At 31.6% G+C, this 16,430-nt stretch overlaps 4 protein-coding genes across 4 annotated transcripts; 2 read left to right on the top strand and 2 right to left on the bottom strand.

Annotated features, from left to right (window-relative positions):
- Nucleotides 1-61: 61 nt before the first annotated feature.
- LOC126869624 (diphthamide biosynthesis protein 3) lies at nucleotides 62-1,338 on the bottom strand. Its single transcript, XM_050626445.1, has one exon. It carries the CDS (start codon nucleotides 1,216-1,218, stop codon nucleotides 964-966), a length of 255 nt encoding a protein of 84 aa, XP_050482402.1. The 5' UTR covers nucleotides 1,219-1,338; the 3' UTR covers nucleotides 62-963.
- A 560-nt stretch (nucleotides 1,339-1,898) lies between these two features.
- On the top strand, nucleotides 1,899-5,613 carry LOC126869597 (potential E3 ubiquitin-protein ligase ariadne-2). The gene is made up of 7 exons (XM_050626392.1): nucleotides 1,899-2,160; nucleotides 2,707-3,229; nucleotides 3,295-3,526; nucleotides 3,599-3,716; nucleotides 3,792-4,016; nucleotides 4,090-4,302; nucleotides 4,392-5,613. The coding sequence occupies exons 1-7, from the start codon at nucleotides 2,143-2,145 to the stop codon at nucleotides 4,545-4,547; spliced, it is 1,485 nt and encodes a 494-aa protein (XP_050482349.1). The 5' UTR covers nucleotides 1,899-2,142; the 3' UTR covers nucleotides 4,548-5,613.
- A 131-nt stretch (nucleotides 5,614-5,744) lies between these two features.
- On the top strand, nucleotides 5,745-12,273 carry LOC126869562 (synaptojanin-1). The gene is made up of 7 exons (XM_050626265.1): nucleotides 5,745-6,850; nucleotides 7,003-7,357; nucleotides 7,434-7,598; nucleotides 7,798-8,852; nucleotides 8,930-9,501; nucleotides 9,579-9,753; nucleotides 9,831-12,273. Exons 1-7 carry the CDS (start codon nucleotides 6,724-6,726, stop codon nucleotides 10,829-10,831), a joined length of 3,450 nt encoding a protein of 1,149 aa, XP_050482222.1. The 5' UTR covers nucleotides 5,745-6,723; the 3' UTR covers nucleotides 10,832-12,273.
- Nucleotides 12,085-16,310, bottom strand: LOC126869611 (guanine nucleotide-binding protein G(i) subunit alpha). The gene is made up of 4 exons (XM_050626414.1): nucleotides 15,057-16,310; nucleotides 14,330-14,514; nucleotides 13,953-14,239; nucleotides 12,085-13,879 (listed from the first exon to the last, which is right to left on the bottom strand). Exons 1-4 carry the CDS (start codon nucleotides 15,175-15,177, stop codon nucleotides 13,402-13,404), a joined length of 1,071 nt encoding a protein of 356 aa, XP_050482371.1. The 5' UTR covers nucleotides 15,178-16,310; the 3' UTR covers nucleotides 12,085-13,401.
- Nucleotides 16,311-16,430: the final 120 nt, after the last annotated feature.

The following is a 16,430-nucleotide window of genomic DNA, read 5'->3' as shown; positions in this document are numbered from 1 at the left end:
TTAAAAAACATAATTACTGAGGAATATGAAATAATACGCGCGAGCGCATAAGACTTTGCCGTTATTTAAGTATCCTAAAATAATTTATTATCAATATACACAATTCGGTAAAAAATACATATATACATTGCCATACAGTGCTCAATTAGCAGCTTATAAGTATCCTAGTCCAATAATGGAAAACAGAGAGAAATTTTCAATTCTTATAAAAACTATCTTAATAAATAGGTCCATCATCTAAATTATCGTTTTCATCGTGGTAACCTTCTCCATCGTTAGAATAATTATACAATTATTCACGTTATTGATTCCCTTGCTCATTTCCTTGTCGAGTTCTTTTCTTCCATCATCCTTCTCCTTTCTGTTTCCTTTTCCTTTTTAGGCTTCTTCAGACCTTTATGATTTTACAGCTGAGATTTCAATTCTATCGACATTCTCTCACAACTACTTTTATTCCCGATCTTGGTACTTATTTGAATACTTCTTTGTATCTCTTTTATTTATGAGAAACAACACATTGTTAATCTTTTTGTTCCATCAGATAATTAGCTTTAAGATTAATATCAAAGGACAAATGTTTTTACTTCAAAAGAGGATATTTGTCTTTAAGGGTGCAAGTTGTCAGACTGGTGGTGACAATACCTCTACTTTAGCAGAGTCTAATTGTTTTATGCTGATTGACGTGGAAAGTTTTCTGTTATTATCCATTATAATTGTATTATACATGTTCTATTTTCTAACAATAACAACCAATATAATAGAGAATTAAGGGCAATTTGAAAATTTGTTTCAAATCTGCTGGTAATTATGTACAAATATATTGTATATACATCATAATATTAATTATATATATATACATATATATATACTTTGGCCATTGTTCGTGTGTCCAATTTTGTTCAGCTTGAACGTGTGTATGAAAAATACAGAGTATCAGTATCTTAGAAAGTCGTCCAATGTAACTCAAACCTTTTGGATCAAAATCTGTTTTTCCTCATCCCTAACAAGTTCTTCTTGTTTAGCTGCAAATGCCTCCTTATCGTAAATTACTTTTATAACCAAAGAGCACGAAGGACATGTGGCTTCTTCCACACCAGCAGCTAATTCTTCTTTAGAGATTTGAAACTGATCCCCACAAGGGCATGGGTAGTAATATACTTCTTCGTCCTCGTCATACTCAAAATCTTCAATTTCTACTTCATCGTGATATACAGACATAATTCCAATAATCCGTAATAATTGAATTCTTTAAATAAGCTTAGAGGTTAGAAACACACACTTGACCGCTGATCATAACGAAACCATGAATACGACATATGATGGCATACGAAAGTATGTACATGTATACTTAGGTACCCAACTATAAGAATCATATAGATAGCTAACTCTATGAAATAAAAAGTCTACATAATTCTATTCTTTCTTTCTTTGTGCCTCTCTCCTCTCTTTTTTTGAAATAGAATGTAACTTTATAAAAGTATTTATTTCGACTTCCGTATAATTTGAAAACACAACATGATAAAATACAGAATAGCACTTCTTATCTCATATACCAATTTTTGTACAATATATTTAATATTAAAGTTTCTAATATTCTTATGTAATTTGTACAAATATAAAATCATATTTAAGAAATAAGAACAAAATGTGTATACATTTATGTATATATACATATAATGATCATAAGAGAATATAATGTTAATATAATATATAAATAAATCATTCAAAAGCATATATACTAAATGTTACCTAGAATTTCCACAGTACAATGAGGAAGTATACTCATTGCTTTAAAAATGAATCTCAAAATGATTAACATTCATAAATAAAATTTTGAGATACATTTATATTATATATACCTAAAAATAAATTATTCACATTTTTTATAATATTGCATGAATTAACATATATGCATTTTGTTAAACTCAGCTGTTTTGTATCAGGTGATTTTGACATTCTTATCTTCTTTCAGATTAAATGAAATCATCTGTTACAACATCGTTCACATCATACGCCTGACATGGAAGGACGTACACATAACTCATGCGCCAGTGTAACTATTGATATAAACGGCTACAATAAAGCCTTTTAATAACTTTTTCATTTAACTAACAAAGTAAACGCATCAATGCATTTTTCTTGATGCATAAGAACATAAAGGTATGTTTTTTGGACTATGTAAATGGAACAAAATGAACAAACACCTCATTATAATACAATAATCGAGATCCCATCAAAATGTTTACCAAACGTCACAAAAATACATTTTAGACAAGAAATAATCAAACGATGAACCTACTACCATACCTTTAATACGTCTAATTATTATTTTATGCTACATAAATAAATTGACTATTTAAGTAATTGTACAATTTGTACAAAATCCGAAAATATGTATTGTAAAACTCTGTTGTTTCTGTATGGTTAGTGAAAACCCTTTCTGTTGAAATTTGTATCTTTTGTTCCCTTTATTAATAAAGCAGTAATTTAATTACTTCTTTGTTATGTTCTCACTGTTTATTCATATATTAACACACTTAATATTTTAATGTTTATAAATAAATACTAAAAATTATAAGGTTATGAGAAGAATAATATACCTACTATATGTGCACAAATTGTACATTAACTGCAAGCCTTGTAGAATATGCAATTTAAAATATTTCTTTATAATAAAATAATATACTCATATGATATTTATGACAGATGACAACTGAGGAATATGATACTGAAATGGATTGCTCCGACTCAGATTGCGGAGATCCAGGTTATGAAGATTATTATAATGTACACCCATGGGATGGTGAAGGTGACAATGATATAGATAATGATCAAAGCCGAAGAGATCCTGAATATGCTGTATATGATTGTTTAAGAATTGAAGAAGTGGAAAGACTTTTAAATGAAGATGTAGAGTTGTTAAGTAATAGTCTCCATATAACACCATCCTTAGCCAAAGTTTTATTACACGCACACAATTGGGCATTACAAGACATCATCGCAAAGTATCGTACCAATGCTTCCAGTTTGTTAATTAATTCAAAAATAAAATCATTACCTCCATTGGAGTCACTATCAGCACTAAAAGGTCAAAGGGGTGGATTATGTTCCGTTTGTGTTACAATATATCCAGCTGAGAAATTTTCTACTCTAACATGTGGACATTCATTTTGTAAAGACTGTTGGTGCATGCATTTTGAAGTACAAATAACCCAAGGTATTTCTACAGGTAAGTTCATTGAAGTAGATCAGATTATCCATTGAATCGAGCTCAGCTAAGTTAATTTAAACTAGGAATAAGTTGCATGGCACAGGATTGTAATGTCTTAGCTCCAGAAGACTTTGTTTTATCTCTACTTACTAAGCCTAACATGAGAGAAAGATATCAACAGTTTGCTTTTTGTGATTATGTAAAATCCCATCCACAATTAAGGTTTTGTCCCGGACCCAATTGTCAAATGATTATGCGTTCGAAAGAGCAAAGAGCAAAAAGAGTGATGTGTTCATCATGTAGAACTGTGTTTTGGTATGCAACTAAAATTTTTTAATATTTATATTACTCTAGTATAGTATTAATCAAAAGGTGTAATTATTGCAGTTTCCGGTGTGGTATTGATTACCACGCACCCACTGACTGTAATACTATGAAAAGATGGCTAACAAAATGTGCAGATGATTCAGAAACAGCTAATTATATTAGTGCCCACACCAAAGATGTTAGTATTTAAGTCGCATATTTCTGTGTATAATATTATATGTAGTTTTATAACAAATATCCTTTAATTTTTTAGTGTCCAAAATGCCATATTTGCATAGAAAAAAATGGTGGTTGTAATCACATGCAATGTTATAGTTGTAAGCATGATTTTTGTTGGATGTGTCTTGGAGATTGGAAAGCACACGGAAGCGAATATTATGTATGTTCAAGATATAAAGAGAATCCTAACATTGCTCATGAGAGTGTTCTTGCACAAGCAAGAGAAGCTCTAAAAAAATATCTTCATTATTACGAAAGAGTAAATTATTTTCTTCAAGAATTAAATTTATATTTAACTGGCATGTTACCAATATTTTTAAACATACTTTCAGTGGGAAAATCACAGTAAGTCGTTAAAATTGGAAGAACAAACTTTAGAAGCTATAAAGATGCAAATAAACAAGAAAGTAATGAACTCTAGTGGAACGTGGATCGATTGGCAACATTTATTTGCAGCTGCGTCGCTTTTAACGCGCTGCCGCTATACTTTACAGTATACCTATCCTTATGCTTATTATATGGAACCGGGACCGCGAAAAGAATTAGTAAATATCTATTTAAAATTTTAAAATACTAAATAATTTTATAGATAGAAAACTAAATGTGTAATAAAATGTATAATGAATATTTAAAGTTTGAATACCAACAAGCGCAATTGGAAGCGGAAATAGAAGATCTTTCTTGGAAAATAGAACATGCAGAAACAACAAATCGTGGAGATTTGGAAAATCAAATGGATATTGCTGAAAAACGTCGAGTCACTTTACTGAAGGATTTTCTTGAGGTATAAATACCAAGTGATCGTAAATATTTTGTTACATCGTTGCAATCTCTTTCACAATCATGCCAAACTTACAAAACAGCTATAGTTTAGTTCTTGAAGTATTATATTCCAACAGCTATTATTTACACATTAGTTAATCATTCGTCATTAAAGAAAAAATTTGGAATAGTGCGTAGAATCATTTCAATTGACAATGTTTTAGAAAATAGTTTTAGATTTAAGTATTCTTTGCCGATTAAACGATTTTTAAATTATTTTTATCAGATAATTTTTACATTTTTATTAAAAGTGGTGTCTGTAGAAAAGAAAATTGAACCTGTTTGTTATTTATGTAATCCTATATAAATAAGGAATTTTATTGATACCTTAATCAAAGACAGCAAGGAGGTTAGAGAAGGAAAGAGAAAGCATCAATGAAGAATAACATGTAGGAAAGTATTAACTTTTATTGACTGATTGTTAAAATTTGATATATAATGTATAATTTCCTAGTCTAAGAGTATTTCCATGAATATTGTTTAATTGCATTTTCTGAAATTCATATTTAGAAAATTGTTTTTATTGATGCTTATCACACAGTTGAACAAAAGATATAAGAATTATTGATTTTATGGATTATGATATGTGTATTTTTTCTCACATGAGTTTAAATATGAATTTCGCTTGTGCTGATTCGATGGATCCTCTAATTTTTCCATTAAAGCATTACTACTACTAAGAAACATTTTAGTATCAACGACTGGCTAAAGCAAAAAAAAGAAAGTGGAAGAAAACACATAGCCTAACAATTTAATTAGGTGCCAATAAATGGTACCTTTAACATGTAAATATTGTGGTAATGTAAAAGAACGTGACATTTTCTGTAATTAGACTTGAGGTGCATGCAACGATCAAAGACATCCATTAAAAACTATAATTGAATTTTTTTTTAATTATTTATACGCGATACATTAGAATAGATACGATCGATCATTTAATAAAGAATCCCGTTTAAACTTAACGACCATTGTGGAAAATAAATGTAATAATTAATATGTCACTAAAAGAAATAAACTTTACCGCAAGAATTGTATCTTTTTGAAAATATCTTTTATAAAATCATGATTCATTGAACTGTTATGTTTCAGTAACTAATATATTGTACTAGAAGATATTAAACAAGTTATTTTGAATGATTTTAAAAAACATCGATTGCTTTTACTACAGGAAATGTTTGTTTTCTAATATTTATAACAAATTGAATTAATCATTCTTATATATTATTTATTTGCTACGATACAACTTGAAAATCAACAATATTATCGTATTAAACATCTAGTTTTTTAAATTTCAATATAGCTCAATATCTTTCCGTTCACTTTAACGGGTAGAAACCGTAGAAGAAATCTTTATATTTTTATTTCACAGTCAACGGTATACGTTTAAAATATGATAAAGCTTCTGTATAATGGTTATTTCTATAATACGTATTAAATTTTAAAGACTGTTACCTTCAAAACTCCTTTTGACGGGATCTGGAACATTATTCTTTCTGATACTTAAAATTAGTTACACAAAAAGATTAGGAGGTTGCCTTAAAAACTAAAACATTCGAAATTCGTCAAAATGACACCTTTTAAAATTAAAGTTGATAAGTTACATTAAAAATTCACGATTGATGAATTCTGTATATAAGCTTTCACTGTGTGCACAAAATTTTGTATTCTTGCTTGAATTTTTCACACTAGCGTTCACATATTACTTTATTTACGTTCAAAAGTTATGAAAGGAGAACGGTTTTTTTAATCACAAAAATTCTATGTTACTGATGAAGCAACTTTTAATTGACCGATGTTTATGGCGCGAGATTGTTGCATATTTGATTTTTCAAAATTTCAAAATGGCGCGTTCGATTGATTGTTACGGTTAGACAAGCAGACTGTAGACTCCGTGAAATCGCGATGTATATATTGCGAAAATATCGAAGTATCGACGGATTAGCGAAAAGAGCGCTACTCTCCACCGTTAACTAGTAGGGAGAAGCATATCACTGTCAGTAGCGAAGAAAGAAGATCAGTCGGTAGAAAGAAAGAAAACATAGTAAGAGTAGGGTGATCACACTCCTCCGTATGACAGACGGGGCTGTCATATTCTACCAAAGTGTACATTTATCCCCGAAACTTTCAAAGACATTAGTACAACAATGGCGATGGGCAAAGGGTTTCGCGTCTACGAAAAGTTAAAACCACCTAGTCCTCATTCACTTATATTGGAACAACGAAATCGAAAGGAAACTGTTCTTTTCGAATCACAGGCAGTCGCTGTTCTTTGTAAGTACTTTATCGTAATTAATATTTTTCAGCGAATATCCTTTAACTTTAATCTTTCAATTTTTTTTTTTTCTTTAAAATTATCGCTTAGAAAACATAAGAAGTGATATCTATCAAATAAATTCCTTAATTTTTTAAATATTACTTTACAGCTGCTGAAGAAACAGACACTTTGAAAGGGAAATATACAAAATTATTAGATGCATATGGATGCTTAGGCGTATTGCAGTTAAATGCAGGTGAAAATACTTTATTATATCTTGTTCTTGTGACTGGCTGTTTTTCAGTTGGCAAAATAGGAGAGTCCGAAGTATTTAGAATTACACAGACTCATTTTGTACCACTTCATTATACACAAAGTAACGAGGATCGTGTATCTGAAGTTAGAAAAGTTCTCAACTCTGGTACATTTTATTTTTCTTGGTCTGCTAATCAAGAGCCTCTTGATATTACCCTTAGTGCACAGAGGAGATGCAAATCTACAACAACTGACAATAGATTCTTTTGGTCAGTACATAACATATATTATATGTATGTATGTATCAAAAATCTCAATGTTCTTTTTTTTCCATGTAACAAATAGGAATCGGATGTTACATATACATTTATTAAGATATGGTGTGGATACATCCCATTGGTTACTTAAAGCAATGTGTGGTAGTGTGGAAATTCGAACTGTATATGTTGGTCATAGACAAGCTCGTGCTGTCCTCATGTCTAGATTAAGTTGTGAACGGGCAGGCACAAGGTATTCTTAATTCATTCTTAACTGAATACAAATAATCCATAAACTAATTATTTTACGACACCGAAACAGTAGTGCCACTCATATCAGTTCTTATCATGTAATATAATACAATCATACTTGATAATACTATATTAATCATTTAAAACCAAGCTTGCATTTTACATTAGCAATATTCTATAGATTTATGTTCATTATCTAGGTTTAATGTCAGAGGAACTAATGATGATGGTCATGTAGCAAATTTTGTAGAAACAGAGCAAGTAATATATTTAGATAATGAAGTAACCTCTTATGTGCAAACCAGGGGATCAGTTCCTTTATTCTGGGAACAGCCTGGCATACAGGTTGGTTCTCACAAAGTGAAAATTTCTCGTGGTTCTGAAGCTTCTGCACCAGCCTTTAATAGACATTTGAATATGATTAAACAAAGGTATGGCCAGCAAGTAATTATCAATCTTCTTGGATCTAGTCTGATTGGGAGTAAAGAAGGAGAAGCAATGTTAAGTCAATTATTCCAAACTCATCATAATATGTCAGAACATACTGATGTACCACATATTCTATTTGATTACCACCAAGAATGCAGAGGTGGAAATATGAAAAACCTTTCAAAGTTGAAAACAAAAGTAGATAAATATTTAGAATCATTTTCCTTGTTTTATGCGGCTGGTAATACTGTCATTCTTGAACAAACTGGGACTATTAGAACAAATTGTCTCGATTGTTTAGATAGAACAAATTGTGTACAAACATTTTTTGCATTGGAGATACTTAGCAAACAACTTGGATTATTAAAGTTACTTGAAAAACAGCAGATGGTTTCAAGATTTGAAGAAGTATTTAGACAAATGTGGATCAACAATGGTAATGAAGTAAGTAAAATATATGCTGGTACTGGAGCAATTCAAGGAAGTTCAAAATTAATGGATGGTGCAAGATCTGCAGCTAGAACAATACAAAATAATTTATTAGACTCCAGTAAACAAGAAGCTATTGACATTTTGTTATTGGGATCAACTTTAAATACTGAATTAGCGGATAGAGCTCGATTACTTTTACCTTCAAATATGCTACACGCTCCACCGAGCGTTCTCAGAGAAATGTGTAAAAGATATAATGAGTATGTAGCTACAATGAATCTCAGAGTAAGTGTTGGTACTTACAACGTTAATGGAGGGAAACACTTCCGAAGTGTCGTGTACAAAGATGTGTCTCTTTCTGATTGGTTACTAGATGCTCCACGAAAATCATCATGTAAGTTCTAAACCTAAATATATTTTCTGCTATTAATAAAATAAATTTTTTACGAATTAATTATATCTTTTTTACAGCTCTAGTATCAGTTGAATATGACAATATTCCTGTAGATATATTTGCGATAGGATTCGAAGAAATCGTTGACTTGAATGCTAGTAACATAATGGCTGCTAGTACTGATAATGCAAAAGCTTGGGCAGAGGAATTGCAAAAAGTACTTTCTCGGGATACTGAATATGTTTTAGTCACATATCAACAATTAGTCGGTGTTTGTCTTTATTTATTCATACGACCTGAGCATGCACCTTATTTAAGAGATGTAGCTGTAGATTGTGTAAAAACTGGTTTGGGAGGTGCAACAGGAAATAAAGGAGCTGCTGCTATTAGATGCGTATTGTATTCCACGTCCTTTTGTTTTGTTTGTGCACATTTTGCTGCTGGTCAATCTCAAGTGAATGAACGCAATGCAGATTATGCGGAAATTACGCGAAAAATTACCTTCCCTATGGGAAGAACATTGAATACTCACGATTACGTATTTTGGTGTGGAGATTTCAATTACAGGGTTGATATGGATAAGGATGAGATGAAAGAAATGATCAAAAGAAACGAATTTGATCAAATATTACAATATGATCAGTTGAAGGTAAAGACAATAAATTTGTAAAGTAAATACTTTATACAAACATGTTTGATAATTTCCTTAACATATTTCGAATTTAGGTTCAACAGGAGCAAGGAAATGTTTTCAAAAATTTTTTGGAAGGTCCTATTAACTTTGCTCCAACATACAAGTATGATCTTTTCTCTGGTGACTATGATACTAGTGAAAAATGTCGACAGCCTGCTTGGACGGACAGAGTATTGTGGAAACGTCGAAAACAAGTACCTGACATCGGTTAGTTCCATACAATTATGATTCTCGTTGGCATTCTTGTCACTTTCGTTAATTACATTTTCGCTCATTTGTTTTAGATTCCCCTACAGATTGGAATCCAGGAAAATTAATTCATTATGGCAGAGCAGAATTGAAACAAAGTGATCATCGGCCGGTTATTGCCATTATAGATATAGATATTCATTGCGTTGAATCTGAAAAGCGCGAACGAGTATTCAAGGAAGTGATTCAAGATTTGGGCCCACCTGATGGCACTATAGTAGTTAAAGCAGTTGAAGAATCGGATGATATGGACAGCGTGTTCGATGAAAATTTCATGATGGCTCTATTGCAAGATTTCTCTCATATTGGCGAAGTAATCCTTGTCAGATTCGTCGGTGAAACAATCTGGGTAACATTTAGAGATGGACAATGTGCTTTGTCAGCAGCAAGAAAAGGTATGACTCAAGTATGTGGTCAAGCCTTGAAATTATCATTGAAATCTCCAAACTGGGTACAACTAATTGAAAAAGAAATAGAACTTTGCAGTAATACCACAGTTGCACAGTTTGTTTCAAATTCTCCAATGAGGAGCCCTATGCAAAGATTAGAACAATTAGACATAGGAGAACGATCATCCCCTAGTAGAGGTAGTCCAAATGGAGTAATTCCTCCACCCAGACCAGCTCCACCAGGGCGTCCAACTCAACCTCCAAAAAGTCCAGTACAAGATCGAAAACAAGGACCACGAGCTGGTGTATTTAGCGTGTTGCCCAATCAATATCCAGCACCTTTAGCCAGAGAAAGAGAATTTGACCAAAGCGAAAGGTTATCTCCGGAATCTGCAATTTATGAAGAAATAATGGATGGATCACCTAACTACCCCATACCAAACCGTCCACCACCTCCATTACCTCGTACGGATCTTTCGCAAGAACCTAGTAGGCCACCCAATTCTAAACCACCTCCACTACCTCAAAGACAAGCTCCTCCTCCTCCTCAACATCCACCACCTAGTTTACCCGCGTCAAATGCTCCACCACCAATACCGGCAAGAACATCAGGTGGACCACCCATTCCAGCTAGAAATCCACATTAAACAGTGGTCTATATAATTTCGGTATTGACTCGTTATGTGTCATTGTGTAGCTAATTATTTATAAATATAGATAGAGATTAAAAACAGAATAGATTGCTTCTATGTAATGTACAGCTGTGTAGCATACTATAAATCTCAAGTCTATTCTGGTTAGTCAAATTCAGTTTTCAGACACTGTAAGAATTTATGCTTCCTGTCGTGCATTTCCTTATTATACTTTACATATAAACAAATCTGTTAAATACCTCAAAGATTTGATTATACATATAGGAGGGAGCCCCAGTTTTTTTCTGTAAAACTTTACCAGCATATTCTATAAGTAAAAATAAGAAAAAGATGTTGTACAAATATATGCCCCTAAATGTTTTATTAAAACAAGCTATAACACAAATACGAAATGGTAATAGACTGCTTTCTTGTTCGATACCACATAGGAATAGATTGTCGGTTCACATTATAATTCCATTTCAAAATGTCGTTCGTTATTATGAATACAGGATTGGTATCTTCAGAAAATAGAATCTATTGCATTACTCATTTCTTGTTCATTTTTCTTAATTGCAACAAATAAATCATGAATCCTTTGCATTAACCCCTGACACCTATTAGTTTGTATTTAATAAACTTTTTCTTTCATAGTTCTCCACAAGTAAAAATCCATTGGCGTGCAGCAATGTTCTTATGAAGTGTTGACGAAATACCAGTTCGTTATCATTTCATATGTTTATTATAATTAATTAATTTAATTAATCTTGCTTATAGCATATGTTGGTAAATTTTTGCGGAAAGAAGCTGAATCATCCTGTATATCATAGAACATATACAGAGTTTAAAAATGTACCCAGTTTAAATACTTCTTAATGATCGTTAAAACAAATAAACTAATAATTATGTTAATGAAATTTGTGCTGTTGAAAATGTTATATTAATATAATCTTTGGAAAAAATTTATTGTGGCTAAATATAAAGAAAAAAAACTAATACTATTATAAAATACACAAGCCACAAACGTTATATTTTCATGATATATTAATTTTACAATCAATGTTAAAATGATTTATTAACTATGTTACACCTTACTGTATTTTATTACAAATAGATGGTAAACATGATTTTTAAAAATTGAAAGAGAGGTAATTTATGTTTACTGCTAGTTATAATGATAAAAATAAAAGATTCAAAGAGCAGTATTCATACAAAATATTTTCCATAAGTACATATATATTGTATGTATAAATCAAAGTTTTAAACACTGTCAGAAAAACAAAATATTACTATATTTATTTTGTAGCTTCACATGTATTGTATTATTGTACATATACATATAATATAGAGATCGATACGAATTACAACTAAAATGAGATTCTGTGTTTATACAACGAAGGAAATATTCTTAATTATTGTGGAAGATTTGGAATAATAAGTACTTAATGTGTGAGTATCATCATTTCTATGAGTCTTTTCTAAACGGAAAATTTCGCGAAAACGTTACAAATCTAAAATGACATGATTTACAAATCTAAAACAATATTAAAAATACATGAACTTAAACATTTTTATAAATTGAATCATGTATCTATTTGATGGAAATGTAAATAGAGATGACTTTAGTGAAAAAAGAGAAAAACTCTTGTAATTTACATACGTTTCCTAGATACACCAAATACATTATGTATTTTGTTACTTTCTAAAATTCACTAATCTGCTACCATCACTCTGTATTTCAGAACGGCAAGCATAGGATTTCAAAAAAATATCACTTTTTTAAAAAAGTTTTTTATTTATTTCATCAATATAATAAGACTGTTTTCTAAATCTGTAACTAATTCTAACATTGTCATTTGTTTGGCAGATAGAGCAATAATGACAACCCTTTAAACATTATTTAATGATACGTATAAAAAGGTCCTTGTCTTTTTTACAAAATTTTTTATCAAATTTAGCTTGTATAAATATATATTGTCAACATGATGAACTGTGTCTGTCATTGCAGTATGGACAAATTATTATAAGAGAAATGAATAGCTTCGAGCACTGTTATGGAAATACATTTCCATTCAGTATAAACATATTATTTTTAATGAATAAATTATATACAAAATGGTATTACTAAATTAATAGCTAACTAGTTCTGGTTAATATACTAAACACAGTTAGCAGTGAGACCAGATATTTGTTTGTTTGAAAACAGTATCTGCTCTTTTATTAAGATAACAATTTAAATTTTCAAACATTCCAATTTTACATTAGTCATTTAAAATAAAGTAATAAGTTAAAAGTAACCAATTACAACGAAATGTCATGATATTTTGCATGAGAAAGATATAGATAAGGATCTAACAAATTATTTCATAGTACTATTATTCATAGTATAAAAATATTGTAAAAACCAACAGGAGATGACAAAATGGAAAGATAGCATTATTGGTATACATGGTGGTATACCCAAATTATATTTCTGTTCCTAACAATTTGTTCTCAGTCTCATGTGTATCCTTTGTGCACTCACGTAAGTTTATACATCTTAGATATCAATTTACTCATTTTGATTTAATAAGATATTGGTATGTTTAACTTAATAAACCACAATTACTCAAATTGTTTTTGATTATAACATCGGTTACAGCATCAAACACAAATTGTATATTAGATGTGTCGGTAGCACATGTAAAATGTGTGTAAATTTGTTTCTGATCTTTTCTTTTATTCAAATTTTCGAATTTCATTTGAATGTAAGAAGCACATTCTTCATATGTATTAGCACCCTTATACTCTGGGAAACAAATAGTCAATGGGCTCCTAGTGATCTTTTCCTCAAAAAGATCTTTTTTGTTTAGAAATAAAATGATCGATGTTTCAACAAACCACTTACTATTACAGATAGAATCAAACAATTTCATCGACTCTATCATTCTATTCATTTCTTCATCCTCTGCAAGAACCAAGTCGTATCCACTTAATGCAACACAAAATATGATTGCAGTAACTCCTTCAAAACAGTGTATCCATTTCTTTCTTTCTGATCTTTGACCACCCACATCAAACATTCTGGTAGAGCAGAAAATTTCTTAGTAATGTTTCGTAATACAAAATTAATAAAAACATCTTGAAATAAACTTACTTAAAATGTAAGCCTTTGAAAGAAAAGTGTGTTTCTACTATTCCTGTTGTTTTCACACGTGTTCTAAGAACATCTTGCTGAGTAGGAATATAATTAGGTTGTGCTATACGATCTAAAGCATTAAGGTAATATGCCGCAGAATCATTGAGCTGGTATTCCCTACTACGTGTGAAACAAAGTTGTACTCCAGCGTCCTGCCATAATCGTTTCATTAATAGTGCCAGTTCCCCAGTTAGCTCACCCTCCTCTGCTGCAGAAGCTAGGGTAAAGAATTGACGTGCTATATCCTACAACATGATTAGATTTCTCTATTACTGATAAAACATGTATGATGTAATAGTATATGAAACATTTTTATTTAAAATTAATGTATTTACCGCTTTATTAGGGTCTGCAAAGTCAATTCTAAGTTGACCCATGGCTCTAATTATTGTCATAAGACTTTGAACTGTATTACTACAAACTACAGGTTTATATTGTTCACATTCTTCTTTACTATAGCCAGTTTCATGGATAATTTTCATTTGTTTTACTATAGTAGATTTTCCAGATTCTCCAGCTCCTTAAAATGAATACATTCGTATGTTTAATAAACATGTATTAGTGCATGTCAAAGCGTTTGATTTCCAAATTTGTCCCTTTAAAACGATGATGAAGATACCGATATTCATGAATGGAAATTATATCTGACTGCAGTTGTCGGTAATCGAGTAAGTGTTCAATACGATATACAATGATTCATTCTAAACGATGATTCAAAGATTTCAGAAAAGCGCCCGCGCTACAGTTGCACGATTGCGCAAATCCGATAATTGATCGGAATGTGAATGACGTGAAAATATTATTGGGAGTAAAAAACAAATATTACTTTAAAGAATTGGTGGAAAAATGAGCGGAAAAAAACGTTTTGTCAGTAGTAGCACAGTGCAGCGATTTATTTTTACGACGAATTATCAAAACGTCGAGGAATACATCGTCTTCTAAGAAGAGGATATTTTCGAAACAATATCATGAACAAAGTGAAGGAAGAAATGAAAGAATAACGATGGAACGATTCTTGTAAGGAGAAAGTATATAAACGAAAAGAAAAGGAATAGAAATTACCGAGCAAGAGGAGCTTGACCTCACTGGCGGCCCGTTCCCCATCGGCTCTGAGATCCTTGTCGATCTTCTTAGACCTTTCCGCAGCTTCTTTCTCGCCGGTGGTGCTCACCGCACAACCCATTCTCGCCGGTCGTTCTTTCTATTCGGTGAAGAAAGAACGAGCACCATGCACGGTGCTCTTCGGAATAATCGGTTATTCGCCGCGCTCCCGTGTATGACACTTGTTGCACGGACGTGTGGGAACCGCCCGCACGCGGTTGTGCTCGCATACACACACTGATCGGATGTACAGCCTTGTACACTTGCTTATACGTCCCTCGTCAATGTAGCTATTATCGTTCAATACGTGCATACGTGCAATCTATTTCTCGTGATCAGTCGCTGCTCCCCGTGATCCCGTCAAAAGCGATGACAATGGACCAAAACTGCACGAACCTGCGATACCGGCACGATCACTTTACGTACAGTTCGTGTACCCTCCTTCCTTGCTCTACAGGACACAGTCAGGATTTGTCGAGATCTCTCGATCACGATCAACGGCCAATCCATGCTAAGATCGCGAGTCCTTTCTAGCCAATGGAAACGCTACAGGGATTGTATTTGTTCGAATTCCAGGCGCCATCTGTGTCTACGAAATCCAGAATCGAAGATCGGTCCGACAGCGGGAGGATCATCTCATAACTTAATTCATTCGATGATTATGTTCTGAATCATTTGGGCCCGCGGGCCCCAATCGAATACATACACGGATTCGTATATTAATGTAAAACAATATAAGTTATGGTATATTTATTGTTCGAAATTAATTAAGAATCATATCTTATCTTTATAAATATTTATATCAATATGCTATCTTAGGAAGCTGTTATATTACATCATAGATTAAAATCGGATGTAACATCATCGGACGTAATAACATTTTGTAGATAAAAAGAGATAAGTATAGCTATATTTATGTTCAATACAGAAGTGAGTTTAAAATTAATCAAATATCATAAAAAACAGATACGTCAATAACTATATCGATGTTATTTTATGTTATATTTTCAATGCGTGATAATGACTAATAAAACATAATTCATAATATTTATGTGACAAACGAGAGTGTTAGAAGAATAGGAAAGCATAAAATCGTTGTATTTGGACCCTGAGCTAGTTTCATCCAATTGTCAGGTTCATTATATAAGTCTATTTATACATTCCATTAATAACAGTTGACTAATCGGAATTGGCCCAACATTTCACTGGATTCGATAATTTTTAAATTTCTGTGAACTCTTTAGAATACGTCCTCTTCCATCATAGTCCTAAAATTAACTTCCAATTTAAATTCTTATTGAAAATTGCATTTGTTTTTGTTTTTAATGATAAATT

The sequence above is a fragment of the Bombus huntii genome, chromosome 9, assembly GCF_024542735.1.
Source record: "Bombus huntii isolate Logan2020A chromosome 9, iyBomHunt1.1, whole genome shotgun sequence".
In the NCBI taxonomy this organism is placed as follows: domain Eukaryota; kingdom Metazoa; phylum Arthropoda; class Insecta; order Hymenoptera; family Apidae; genus Bombus; species Bombus huntii.
This window is presented reverse-complemented; position numbering and strand designations above follow the sequence as displayed.

What these genes read in the sequence shown, in the direction of transcription:
- LOC126869611 (XM_050626414.1), bottom strand. Translation starts at nt 15,177, where the DNA reads ATGGGTTGTGCGGTGAGCACCACCGGCGAGAAAGAAGCTGCGGAAAGG. An exon ending in GGTCAAGCTCCTCTTGCTCG is followed by an intron (nt 14,515 to 15,056) that starts GTAATTTCTATT and finishes ATTCATTTTAAG; the next exon opens with GAGCTGGAGAATCTGGAAAA. An exon ending in TTGCAGACCCTAATAAAGCG is followed by an intron (nt 14,240 to 14,329) that starts GTAAATACATTA and finishes ATCATGTTGTAG; the next exon opens with GATATAGCACGTCAATTCTT.
- LOC126869597 (XM_050626392.1), top strand. An exon ending in TCATGTAGAACTGTGTTTTG is followed by an intron (nt 3,527 to 3,598) that starts GTATGCAACTAA and finishes TAATTATTGCAG; the next exon opens with TTTCCGGTGTGGTATTGATT. An exon ending in CGGGACCGCGAAAAGAATTA is followed by an intron (nt 4,303 to 4,391) that starts GTAAATATCTAT and finishes GAATATTTAAAG; the next exon opens with TTTGAATACCAACAAGCGCA.
- LOC126869624 (XM_050626445.1), bottom strand. Translation starts at nt 1,218, where the DNA reads ATGTCTGTATATCACGATGAAGTAGAAATTGAAGATTTTGAGTATGAC.
- LOC126869562 (XM_050626265.1), top strand. Translation starts at nt 6,724, where the DNA reads ATGGCGATGGGCAAAGGGTTTCGCGTCTACGAAAAGTTAAAACCACCT. An exon ending in ACTGACAATAGATTCTTTTG is followed by an intron (nt 7,358 to 7,433) that starts GTCAGTACATAA and finishes TGTAACAAATAG; the next exon opens with GAATCGGATGTTACATATAC. An exon ending in AAAACAAGTACCTGACATCG is followed by an intron (nt 9,754 to 9,830) that starts GTTAGTTCCATA and finishes CATTTGTTTTAG; the next exon opens with ATTCCCCTACAGATTGGAAT.